This window comes from Miniopterus natalensis, chromosome 12 (genome assembly GCF_054644295.1).
Source record: "Miniopterus natalensis isolate mMinNat1 chromosome 12, mMinNat1.hap1, whole genome shotgun sequence".
In the NCBI taxonomy this organism is placed as follows: domain Eukaryota; kingdom Metazoa; phylum Chordata; class Mammalia; order Chiroptera; family Miniopteridae; genus Miniopterus; species Miniopterus natalensis.
The window spans coordinates 57,825,507-57,839,054 of NC_142092.1; the positions used below are offsets into that span (position 1 = coordinate 57,825,507).

A 13,548-nucleotide genomic window follows, 5' to 3' on the forward strand; every position below is an offset into this window, starting at 1 on the left:
CTGTCAACCTACTTTTCCCACCCTGTAGACTTGTCATTTTTTAACTGCTGCGTGGTACTTAAATCATATCAAATGCCTAAATTTATTAAGTCCTTCCACGATCATATATTCAGAAAGTTTTTCATTTCTTGGCCTTCAACTAAGGTTTCAGTGAATCTCTTCATGCACGTCTCCTTGGGCTCATGCATGAGTGTTTTTCTAATGTAGATACCAAGATGGGAATAGGGGATGTGCAAAGGTATATAATTTTAATAAGTACTGTCAAATTACCCCCAGAGTGACTTCACCAATTCATTTTCCCACAGAGAATTCACAAGAGTATGTTTCCCCAAGTGTTTACATCAAATATGACCTCTTTCTACCTTGGGTGGTGTTAAACATTTTAATTAAATGAGTCATTTAAAAGTATTTATATTACTCACCAGCTGATAGCAGCTTGTGTAAGAGGGAAGGTGTGTAGATAATATGATGTTGTTGGAAATGTTGACAAATGACAGAGCAAGGCTGGGACACTGAAACGCCTTGTCGGGAAAGCCTGTACTATAGCTGAACTTCACAAAAGGTGGAGCATATCATCACTGCAGGGGAGCAGCTGCAGTGGCTTTGAAAAGGTGACCTCAGGCAACAGGCGCTGAATCTTTTTACCCATTGACCAAGTCTCTCAGGCACCACAAACACTATCGAGGGGAATGGAAACCAAACACCCTAAGTAAATGAAGTGTTTCAAAGACAATGATCCATTTACCAGAAAGAGAAATACACATAATGGAGATAACACTATACATCCTGGGAAATAATAACGAAAGCTTTAAAATGGTAAAGAAAGGCAAGGACTTTATCCAAAAGACAAAATTCCAAGGTGTCTCAGAGGTTTAAAAAAAAGCAAAATAAATAAAAATGCCCCTTTCTCCCACTCCCTCTCCCTTCCCTCCCTTACACATACAAACGCCCCTCCTTGAAATACGTACAAAATGTAGCAGCTTGTAAAATAACACAGAGAAAAGAGTGTGGAATAACTTTCTGTATCATCAAGAGTAAAATTTCAACCAATATGCTTCTTTCTCAAAGGTATGTTTTTTCCTTTAAACTGGGCCTAAAAATGACTGTCATGAATGCGATGGGAGGTCACAGTTTAGAAGGAGGTGAAGGAAGAGCAAGTAGAAAACTACACTTGCTGAGCACCTACTCGTGCTTTTCATATATTCTGTCACTTAATCCCTATAACCATCCTGTGAAGTGTGATTACAGAAAAAGAAACTGAAGCTGAGCGAGGTTAGCAAGACTCCGGCGCCTTATCCAGCAATCGGTATGTGAACTCAGGTCTAATGACTCCAAAGTCCCTTCGCGAACGAGCCACTCGCCTGCTGAAACTGAAAGAGTCCAGTAAATACCCGAACAGATCAGATTGTAAAATACTCCAAACAAAGACAGTGTTCCTGCCGTATGACTGGACAGTTCCTCACTGGACAGAAAAAGTAACTCGTGTTGCCGTTGTTCAGAAGTTTCTAGAATTGCATTTTCTTTTCAAAGGTACTAAAACAGGTCAAGGCAAAATAATTGTAAAAATTATAGGAGGACAACAAGACAGCATTCAGAGAACTGGCTGTAAGATTATGTCTGTTCTGAGCTATTTCATTAAACCTTAAACAAGTCCAGAGAGGCAAAGAAGCAGGGTTCACTTCCGACTGTCCTGATGTGGAATTTGGCGCCTAGAGGAACAGCCCAACAGCCGAGGCACTGAAAACCCAGGCCCTGCAAACAGAGGCCATCCTGCTCAAAACACTCCCTCATTGTTCCAGCTGCTTCTTTTTTTAATCCTCAACTGAGGATAGTTTTTCCATTGCTTTTCAGAGTGTGGAAGGGGGAGAGAGAAAGAGAGAGAGGGAGAGAGAGAAACATCGATGTGAGAGAGACACATCGACTGGTTGCTTCCCACACACGCCCCGACCGAGGCTGGGAATGGAGCCCGAAACAGAGGTGCCTACCCTGGGCCGGAATCGAACCCAGGACCCTTTAGCCCGTGGCTGACACTCTAACCACTGGGCCAAAACGGCCAGGGTTCCAGCTGCTTCTTGAACTAAACAGCACCCGGCTCACAGAAGTACTATTATCTGAACAGCCGCCATATGATTTTTAGAAGGATACACACGATCCCCAGAGTCAAGCAGGCTTTCTGAAACTCGATTTAAATATTTGACAAAAACGATGATTAGCTCAAACCTGGGCTGGTTTGAATCGCTTACCTGGGGCTGTGCAATGACAGGGGTGGCAGTAGAGGCAGCGGCCATGGCGGTTCTGTAGTTGTGGGCAGTGACCAGGCCCCAGCCCTGCGGCGCCAGACGCAGGAGTCAGATTCTCGTGCTGATTAGATCGCAGTCATGCTAGGAGAGGCTGTGCACCTGGAAAAGAACAGGAAAGCCCACAGCTAGCCTGAGAGCATGGCCGCATGGGAGTGAAGTGCCATCTGCCAGAGGAAGCAAAAAGCCATCAAAATTTGGCACTTGATACCAAATGCCACCTACTAACCTAGCGGAAAGGGGAACCCAGGAGACAGCACCTAGCATCTCAATGCTGAGACTTCTGTACCATGTGTCCAAGTCCGATTAAGTTGATGGGTTTTCACAGGTTTGAATTCAATTCTGCGGGCTAGCTAGATGCTTTGGGAGAAAGGTTACGTGTCTGTTGGAGTGTCTACCTCTTTCATGGTGCTTCTCTCAGAAAATTATAGGACCCCACAGTGCGCTGTTTTGTACTGAACTTATTCCTGGCATCATTTTGTGCCCCTCCTACTTCTTTAATTTTTCCTTCTCATGTATTTATAATTCACGTTACCTTGCTCTATCGTAAGTAGGGCAAACAGAGGCATATATAAATAGCATGACAACCAAAAACCAAGACAAGCAGGCAAGTGAGACTCAATTCTTCAAGACACACTGCGCGCTCAGATCCGATATCATTCTGCCAAGCTAAGTCCTTAAGCAATATAACCTTAATGTATTTTCAATGCAGTGTGGGGCAAAAGTAGGTTTACAGTTGTTCGTAGGGAAAATAATACAATAATTAATAAATGATAATACAAGAATAAACTCTGTGTTTTGCATACTCACAACTGTAAGCCTATTTATGTTCCACCCTGTATTCCGAGTACATAGAGTTGCCCAAAAGGTGAATCCTGGGCACCTATCCTACAGAAAGGATATAAAAATTGATGTGAGAGATATATTACATGGCATCACCGCTGATAACAAAAGGGGAGAGGTGGAGACTGGGGCTTAATGAAACCCTACTAGAGTCTGAGCACTGGAGCAGTCATTTCATAGACAGTGTGAGTCAGACAGCGCTAACTCACTTCATAAATGGGGAACCTGAGGCTTTGAAAGGTTGTGCAACATACCCAAAGTCACAATAGCCAGGAAATGAGGGCGCTGAGACCTGAACCAGGACCCACTCCAGGGCCCATGTGTTTTTTATAGACTAACCCTTCACGGGAACAAAAATGAAGAGAAAGTGCTTGGAGTCTTTTAAGCACAAGTTTCAGGTAGTCGTGACGGAAGCAGGATGTAAATCAGATGTCCTGCAGACAAAGTGTTTTCCCCAAACCCTGACACAGAGACAGTCGAACTGCTCTCATCTAGACAGACCTTCCATGACGTGTCCCTGGTTCTGACTTACATTACATGTCCTTGAGATACACCCTAGATAACAGATTATTAGTTTCATATCTTCAAAAAGAAAATAAGGAAGATTAACTGCCTCCCCCTAAAGCACTTAAGATATATCTAATTTTGAGCCCCTTTTAAAATGACGTATTGTTTTCAACTCTGAAAATACAAGGGCTAAGCAATTCTACCTCAAAGGGTATAAATCAGCTCTCTCCTGGAATTAGTCTTAAAATTACGTTTATGAAACCTATTTACTTCCCAACGTATTTACGAAACGGAACAAATCATGGGGGAGCTAGACCCAACAACAAAAAAGTCAATATCCTAAGTAATACTGCGCTTTGGTCTCTAGTTAAGTAAACTGGTTTGTTCTGACATACTAGTCCCCTGCTTTCCCAGGCCCCAGACTGTCAGCTACAGAGCTGCACAGAAGTTCTAACGAAATACACCCCTCTCGAACTCTTCCAAGTACCTGGGCGCTTGTCCTGCAGTTCTTTCATCTGCCATCATCCTAACTCCTCATTTCCTCTGCTTGAGCTCCAAGGCTGTGCTCCAGCTACAGGAAACCACAAAGCAGTGGGGGCTGGCCCCGCTCACCCCAGCTCCCCTTGGCTCATTCTGTTGCCTCCAGTTGCCTTCTTGTCTTCTTCTCCAGTTGCCTCCGTTTTCCATTCTAGGCATCCCTAATCTCTTCTAATCTACACCATTCTTTGCAAAACTATCCCTAATGCCCCACACTTGCAAAAGATGAGCTTTGCCACTTATGTATTTACTTGTCCATTCATTCATTCATTCCCCTATTGTCACTGGATATGAATTATCTCAATATCGCTCCCTACAATTCAAAAATGGATATATAAAACACAACTGACAAATGAGAAAGCTACATAGGCTCATTCCGCTGTGCCAGATTACTAGAGAAATAAGAGTAGGAAATATCCTGAGTCAAGCCCTAGAAGCCAAAGATGAATCCCAACTATTGCTGAAGCTTCCAGAAATACAGGGGTGGGCAAAAGTAGGTTTATAGTTGTTCATATGGAAAAATTAAATACTACAACAACTAATAAATAATAACAGAAGAATAAACTCTGTTTCATGTACTCACAACTGTAAACCTACTTTTGCCAATCCCCCGTATATGAAAAAATCAACATGGGAGGTTGATAGAAGAACGAAGGCACATCATTGCCTTCATGCGAAGCTGCAAGTGCATGGACAGATAATCAGTAAATGAGACCCCAGCAGATTCATACTGATATTCCTAGTACAGCGGGAGGAGGGCTGCAGGGAACAAAGCCAGGGAGAGGTGGCATACATTTAAAACACACTCACTCCTCAAAAGGGGTTCCTGGCTCCAACTGAGCAAGTCATCTCTGGTTGTATTTACTTCTAACTTACATGTGGCCATGATGATTGCACAAGAAAACACGTGGGGGTGGGGGGAACACTACCAACTGGTTTCTGACATGGGCAGCCATGCCAAGTGACGATAACCTGGCTAATTACTGAGTGCCACCCCAAATACCCAAAAGAAAATCCCTGGTTCTGAGGCAAACTTCATTTTGATCACTCCTGCAGCTGATGCTGGCTCCTTCCCTCCATCTCACAGGAAGATGAATTTCTAACTTGCAGATTAATCTCCTATAAATCTAACCTTTTCTCTTCATCTGGACTTGAGTCAAACAGTGACTCATTTCAGTCTCTTGAAAGAACACAGGGCAATACCCGACGCTGAATATGCATAGACTTTTCTCTCTAAGGATAAGCAACAGAGAAAAAATCCAAATCCACCAAAGGCCAATGAAAATTCCTACCGTTCAAGACAAGGGAAGACTCTAGGATCAGAGCAAATATTTACTTAAGAAATAGGTGTACCACATGAAAGGAAACTTTAAAAACATATGAGATCAGAAATGAGTCTGCATTAACCAAAAGGGAAAAAAATCTGAATCATGAACTTAAATGAAGGCAGTTGATGAAGCAGAAAACAGAATAAAAAAAATAAAGCAGAAAATGGTATTAGTGAAACAGAAGATAAACCAGAGCTTAGAGGAATAGGGGAGAGAGCCACGTAGATGAAGATTTTAAAGTTTCCATCCCAAAAACAGAACAGATGAACAAAAACCACTAAAGGAGAAAAAAAGAAACCATCAATGCTGAAACCTGAAAAGGAAAAATTTATCCTCAAAATTTTAGAAAAGTGTTGCACATATATAGAAACATTTATATCAAATATGAAAAAAAAAAAATCAGACTTGAAATTTGCCACAGAGAGCCCTACAGTCTGGCAGAAATGAAAAAACTCTGAACCCCAAACCTGGAAAAATAAAACAATGAGATGCAGGCGGGCCAATGCCATAGCTTAGCTTTCCCAGTATCCCTTCTCCCTGCGGGAGCCAAATAACGTCTGAAGCCAGCCCACTATCATCTGAGGCCTGAGAATGGAAGATTCTTCTCTCCCAGGATCCAAACAGACGAAAAGACTTAAAAATAGTAACATCAGGAAGAAGACATGGACGTGCTGAAACAAAAACAAAATGCTTGAAAACCGATCATTTGAAATTCAGGAGGATTGGCATGTGAGGTTCCAAATGTAAAAATCCAAAATGTAGAGCGAAAAGCAGTGAGAAAGCTAGAGGACTAGTCCAGGAGATCTAAGAGCCAAATAAAAGCGATTCTAGAATAAAAAAATAAAAAGGAAAAACAAAAAAAAACCCATGAGGGCAAATCAAATAACTACCTCAAAGCCTTTTCTGAAGAGGGAAAGCCCCGTTTGTGGAAATGCAGAGGCCCAGCAGGTGCCTACCTGCCCGCCTCAGTGATTTTAATACAGCCACGTGAAGCACACGGCGTGAGGTTTAGTTTTCTTTTGCGTTTTGTTTCTTCTCACCCTAAATTTTTTTTAATCAGCTAAACTATCAGAAAGTGAGAGTGAGGGGGAGCTCATAAACAAAGGATTAGGATGCGGTCTTGGGACTTCTCCCCTGCAGCCTGGAAGCTGGAAGAGATGGGGCAATGGGGAAGGTGACTTACTGCCTGGAACTCCATCGGAGGGTGGGCCTCAGCAAAACAGAGATAAACTAAGGAAAAGGCAGGCATGTGATGCAGGAACAGGGGGAAGTCAACGCAGAGGAACACAAAGGAATTCCTGGCCCAGCTGTGAAAGGAGACCCGCCGAGGACAGGTAGGAAGACACAAGGCAGCCTTGACAGCATAACTGTGCCTCTGGATGCACAGGGTGGGTAAAAGGACGTTTACAGTTGGGAGTACATCAAACAGAGTTTATTCTTGTATTATTATTATTGATCGAGCATTGTATTGTTTTCCATAGGAACAACTGTAAACCTACTTTTGCCCACCTGTGTGTGTGTGTGCTCGCATGCATGTGCGTGTGTGTAATAAACTGCAGGAAATGGTAAGAGAAAGGGAAAAATTCTTCACCGTTTGAAAAAGGAGCCAATCAATACTGTTTTATTTCTAAAGCCGATAAAAAGAGAATTTCAGGCTTTAAAGATCTAGACAGGAAGGGAAAGGGGGGAAAGGGTGACAAAGGAACGGCCAGGCTACCTTTTTTATCTGAGCTTCCTGTCCACACCACTGCGGCCTGTGACCAGCGAGGCAAAGGGTCGGGCTGGGCTGCAGCAAGCTGTGCTCACTTTCCGAGGCCATCTGCTTCCCATGCAGTCAGAACAAAGAAATTAGAGAAGCCCTTGGGAAACCAAATAATTTCCTCATGTTTTGTTGTTAAGTACCATCTCTACCTGTGGCGGCCAAGATCTTGCTGCAGTTACTCACAGAAGACAATGTATTTCATGTTCTTAAATCTTTCCTATTCCACACACAGAATCAGTTTTTCCATTTGCTTCTCCAGCTTTTCTCTTTTTTTCTTTTTTTTATTTACTTACTGGTTGATGAAAGATGTTTCATTTTTGTTTTGTTTTTTGAAGATTTCTTTAATTGAATTAGAGAGAGGAAGGGAGAGGGAGAGAGAAACATCAATGTGAGAGGAACACTGATGGGCTGACTCCAGCACATGCCCCACCAGGGATTGATCCCACAGCCTGGGTATGTGCCCTGATCAGGCATCAAACTGGCAACCTTTCAGTGCCCGGGACAGCACCCAACCAGCTGAGCCACAGCAACCAAGGCTTTCCAATCAGACCTTTTATTCTACATTTGGCCTAAAAAGCCTATCATTCTTTCTACATGGCATTCAGCTGATCCATTCAAAGGAAGGAATGCAGCTAGCCCATCCTGCTCATGCTGCCTGCAGAAAGAGAAACTCAAGTGCCACAATCTCACTATTTTACATGTATTTTATCAGTTCAGAGTCCAGTATCCTACAGAATGAAGAAACTGGCCAAAATTATTGAAATAAGCTCATTGTCCTGATTTCAAAGGCTGTGTTGACAGGCATGCAGTCTTCACTTTTGAACAGTGTTCCTGATGGGGAGAGAAGCTATCCTGCCTGAAGCTTGTCAAAATAACTAGGAATTGTAAAACACGTCACTACTAGGGCAAAGAATAATATTGGCAATACTCTTAACAGTCTCAATCTTAAGATACTTTATGTTATATTGCTTAGGAAATGGGGGAAATCTGTAGTTTAGAAATAGTGGATGAGGAATAAGTTGGAATTACAGATTTTTGAGTTAAAGAAAAATGAACTAAGTGAATGTGCTCAATCACGAAGGGAGATAACAAGAAAAGATGGGAATTAAGGAACAGAGTTAAATTAAAGGATGGAGAAAATCCTCTTAAAGGTAGGACAATTAGAAGAATTGGATGAGAGACAGACTGACTACTGCCCTGTTTATTTCTGTTGGCTGGGGTCCACATGTCTAAACTCTTGATCAGCTTAGTATCTGCAGCCATGACCCTCACCCATTTGCATAGGGACCCAGAGCAGTGCAAAGACTAATGGAAATTAAGAGTTCCACCTAAGGCAGCATAGGGTGGATATATTTTTATTGAGGAATGCTTGAAGAAGAATCCTCTGAGCCAAGCTGAACATTTGCAGCCCATGGATTTCTGGGGGGAAAAGAAAATTACAGCCTCTATAACCACACAGACTCTTACAAACATAACCCATGGAGGAGTCTTAGAAGAGAGAGATATAGAGCCACGGTTTTCAATAGCTACAGAAATACAAATAGGTGTAAGAGTACATGTGTGCGTGTGTTCAGTGAGAGGCTAGGAGTAGTGACACCCCAATAACAACAAATATTTTAGCACTTCGATCTTGGTCTCTAACTACCATTCTCTATTACAAGGAACCAGGCTCTTTGGAGAAATATCTTTTTCCAGAGCTGGGAAGAGAGGGGTACATGATGACTCGGAACATCTTGTGCCAGAAAGAACAACAGCACCCAAAGAATTAAGGAGACACGTTAAAAGGACAAGGAAACTAGCTTGGAGGTGCCCCACCACCACCACCCCCCCTTGGCCTAAATGGAAATTTTTGAGCTTATAACTCTTTGAACAAATTTATAACCCTTTGAATAAAAGAGGAAGTCATGAATTCATTTTAATATAAATAAACTAATAAAAGTTTGACAAGAAATGGGATATTTCTTATGCATTACAAAGGGAAAATAGTAACTGCAGCGGTGAGGTCTGTAAGACACCACCGTAACCAAATGATCACAGTAAACATTGCTGGAAACTGGGACAAGTCAACCTTGTGCACCACCTCATGGGGTGCAATGAGAAGAATGCAGCATCACTTCTGCGATACTCCTGCCAAAGTTTCAAAATCTGAACTTAATTCAAAAGGAAGCATGGGTGAAACCCAAAATGAGAGACATTCTACAGGATAACTGTCCTCTAGTCTTCAAAACATCAGGTCATAAGAGAAAAAGAAAAGGGAGAAACTGTTTCCTATGAAAGGAGACTAAGAAGAGGCATGACAAATAAAACGCAAGGTCCTTTGCCAGAGTGTTGAGATGACTGGGAAAACCTGAATGGGATGTGAAAATCAGCTGAGAGTAAGGTAATGATGTTAACTTCCTAATTCTGACGGTGGTTTTGTGACTATGTGGAAGGACACCCTTGTTAGCAGGAAATACAGTATAAAGTATCTGAGGTTTGTGAGAGCAATGTCAGCAATTCAGTCTTCATTGTCTTGTGAGCTAAAAGGTTCTCGGGGCTTGTGCACTGCACTTGCAGCTTTTCTGTAAATTTCGGAGAAGGCTTGGGGGGGGGGGGGAGCCGGGGCAAGAGACGAAGCCCTGTCACCTAAAATAAATGGGTTTCATTAGAAGAGTGTGTTCATGTGTCACTACATGATATGCCCAAGAATAAATTTAATTTAAAAAATGTTTTAATCTAGTTAGAAGTTACTGTTACAAAATGCGCGCTGATCCCAGACACACATGTGCCTGATTCCGGAGAAGACAGGAAAAGCGTCTCGGACAAATCGCACAGTGTAACAGGCACGTTGCCAAGAGTCAGATAGGTCTTCTGAAAAAGGAGAAGTCTGGACCACAGTAAACAGTGCAGGCACCATCGCGCCACCAAGCTCTGCTCTATTTTCAAAAGCTAGAGAAATATGACAGTAATAGAGCGATACCCTGACATTGGATGAAACAAAGAAAGGGGCAGAAGCCCCAGCAATCTGTCTCCTCTGTTTGCAGGATACAGGGAACTGTGAAAAGGTACCGTGTTCTTTGAAGATGGTGGATTATGAAATTTCTTCTGCCTGCAGTGAGAATAATCTCTTCCAGATGTTGTTTGGCCCACAATGTGCTATTCAAAATATGAACGTTGTGTTTATTTTCAAAATTCAAGAGCCAAATAAGAAACCTAGTTTCCTTCACTAATCTCTAATAAAACTGGAGATAAGTTAGCTTTAAAAAAAAAAAAAAAAATCAGTGTACATCCCAAGTCTAGACGTGTACATCCTGCCCAGAGTTTTGAGGGGGAAACAATTATACCTGTTAAATACAATCCTAGTATCTGCTTTGCCATGGGAAAAATAATGAGGCACTTAATTTCATTTCCTTTCCTGCTCCCACTATGCAGCACTTTTCCCCTAAGCAGTCCCTCATGGCAATATCTCTTGAAAACAGTAAGTACAGAGGGAAATCTAAAGAAAACTAGTATTGTGCTAGAGGATGAATTAGTCCCAGCTGGGCTGTGGATATGTAAATACCATAGTTTCCTGACAATTCACATACATGCTTTTGCCAGCTTGAGAGGTCAGCAAGAAAAGGCTGGCCTCATTCATTAATACAACAGTTCTATAAGCAACATTTCAAACATTATCACCCCTGTTGAAGCAAAGGGATTTCAATGACTCCTCTCTGTGCACCATGAGTTAGTAACTATACGAAAACAAACAAAAAAAGGGCCCTTCCCGAACTTTCGTGAATGGTGTTCTAACTCCTATTTCCCTTTTATTCAAGGGTTTTAAATGCTACAGGAGATATCTTTTAAAAATGATTGTTGAAAGCTGTTTATCACAAAAGCAGCAACAAGAAACGGAAAGGAAAGAAGCCTTTTTATAAACTGAGACGACAGAGTAAAACCACAAAGTGGCCCCAAAGCTCCCATGCCTGAGACGCGACCCCAAAACCAATGGGAGACCTAAAAACAGCTGGGAGGCACCACTTTAAAGACTTCTAACCGTATAACTGCTAGCCTGAAAGATGCTGTCCTACATGTCCAGAAAATCCTGGTGTGGGGGAGGGGGACACCCAAACGTGTAGAGATTGGAGACTGCCATTCAGAAGACTTCTAAACAGTGTGAAAAGGGATTATATGGCCACCCCAAGGAGACAAGGCATTATAAGATTAGAAAGGCAATTCTGGTATAAAAGGAATCAGAAGGAGAGAAAAAGTTTTGCTAAACTGACATTACCCAAAAAATCTGGGAGAAGGGACAGCCAAACAGACGGTGGATGCAGTTTCTACCAAGAATTTCCTGAGGCCTGAAAAGGGAGGCGTGGGTTGTAGGGTGGGGCTTAATGTGATTGCTGTTTTAAGTCAAATAAGCAGGCAGCATATACATAATTCCTTCATATTCCAGGAATTCTCCATCACGCTACTGGAGTTCTGGGCTCCAAGAAACTGAATGTGGATCCACTGCAGACAAGTGGCTCCCACGGGAAAAGGGAGGAGGCCACGTCTCTGAAGAACCACCCCAGCTTCTTTGGGTGGTGGCTGTGTGGGTGACTGGGTGACAAGCAAGGACGCTTCTCCTGCTGGGGCCTGATGGTTTCGTTTTGGAGCCTGATCTCAGATCCATGTTACATGAACTCTTCTCAGTTGGAGTTCGTAGCACCACACTGATTTCTTTTGGCTCCAATCCCGCGCTGCAGCTGTTTGTACTTATTTGAGGTATGGTGTATTTTGAAACAAAACGAAGCAGATTTCCCCCACTGCCTATGTCAGTGCCTGGTAATGGGAAACATTAACTCTTTCACAGCCAGGGTACTGACGACTGTAATGGATTCATCATATGGAGGAAGATATAAGGAGACCCTGAGCCAGAGCTGGGAAAGGTTCTCCAAACAAAAAGCTCGTTTCATGGCAAAGGGCAGATATTTTATTATTTACTTAGTCTCTGGACCCCATCCATTTCCAAACAAGTTTCAACCAGGTTACAGAAAGTTGTAAAGGTACAAGAGTCATGACTATTAACAATTATATGCCAACAAACTGGATAACCCAGAAGAAATGGAAAAATTCCTAGAAACATACCAAGACTGGGTCGTCAGGAAGAAACAGAAAACTCGAACATAACAACTAAGTAGATGGAAATATTATATCCCAAGATATAAAAGACTAGGACCAGGTAGTTTCACTGGTGAATTCTACCAAACATTTAAAGAAGAATTAATGCCAATCCTTTCCAACTCTTCAAAAATACTGAAGAGGAGGGAACATTCCCAACCTCATAACAATACCAGCGCTACCCTGATACCAAAACCAGATAAGGACCTGATGAGAAAAGAAAACTACAGGCCAATACCCTTGATTAATACAAATGCAAAAGTTCTCAACAAAATCCTAGCAAACCAAATTCAACAGCATTAAAAGGCTCATACACCATGATCAAGTGGGATTTCTCTCTGGAGTGCAAGGAAGGTTCAACTTATGCAAATTAATAGGCATGATGCAGTACGTTAGTAAGGGGTAAAAATCATCTGACCCTCTCAATAGGTACAAAAAAAGCATTTGACAAAATTCAACATCCTTTCATGATAAAAACTATCAACAAATTAGGAATAGAAGAAATATAACCTCAGCATAATAAAGGCCATATGTGACAAACCCACCGGGAGCATCATATAGATAAGAGTAGGGCCACTGATCCCTGGGTCCTACTGAATCAGACTATTGAGGGCCTGTGTTACCATTTATAAACCTTGGGCATTAAAATAACACACTTAGCAAAGCTACTAGGAACATGTTATTTTTGAACAGGATTCCATCCCAGTGTGTGTCCACAAGAATCAGAGCTGCAAAATGTACCCATCACATCATTATATGAATTAACCCATGGAATGAAACTATTTCATGCTGCCCATCTGACTGGTGAAGGGTTTTGCCAAAAGCAGCAGCTTTAGTGTTGACAAAGTCAATAGCAAGGTCTCCTTTAAGAAAAGGAATGGCCAATAGGCCTGAGGCTTCTTAAATTCATTTCCTGCTCATGAGCATAAGATCATAGGATAGCTGTACTAGAAAGGCAATATCTCATTCACTCAAAGATTTTCTTGAATTATAAATTTAAATTATAAATTTAAAAGAAGGAGGAGAGATGTGGACACAGTTAGACTTTACATCATTTGAAAATAAAATTTGTTCTGTCAAAAGGTAAATCCTTTATGATTTACAATGATTCTCAGTATGGCTGTATCAATCCTCTCAAAAAGCATTAGTC

The 13,548-nt window shown here is 41.9% G+C and overlaps 1 protein-coding gene across 1 annotated transcript in view; it reads right to left on the bottom strand.

The window, feature by feature from the left end:
• LPAR1 (lysophosphatidic acid receptor 1) overlaps positions 1–13,548 on the bottom strand; it is a 90,999-nt gene that overhangs the window by 48,990 nt on the left and 28,461 nt on the right. The window contains exon 2 of the mRNA XM_016213701.2: positions 2,244–2,399. Coding sequence (XP_016069187.2) covers positions 2,244–2,288 — 45 coding nt within the window. The 5' untranslated portion in view covers positions 2,289–2,399. The remainder of the gene's footprint in view (positions 1–2,243; positions 2,400–13,548) is intronic.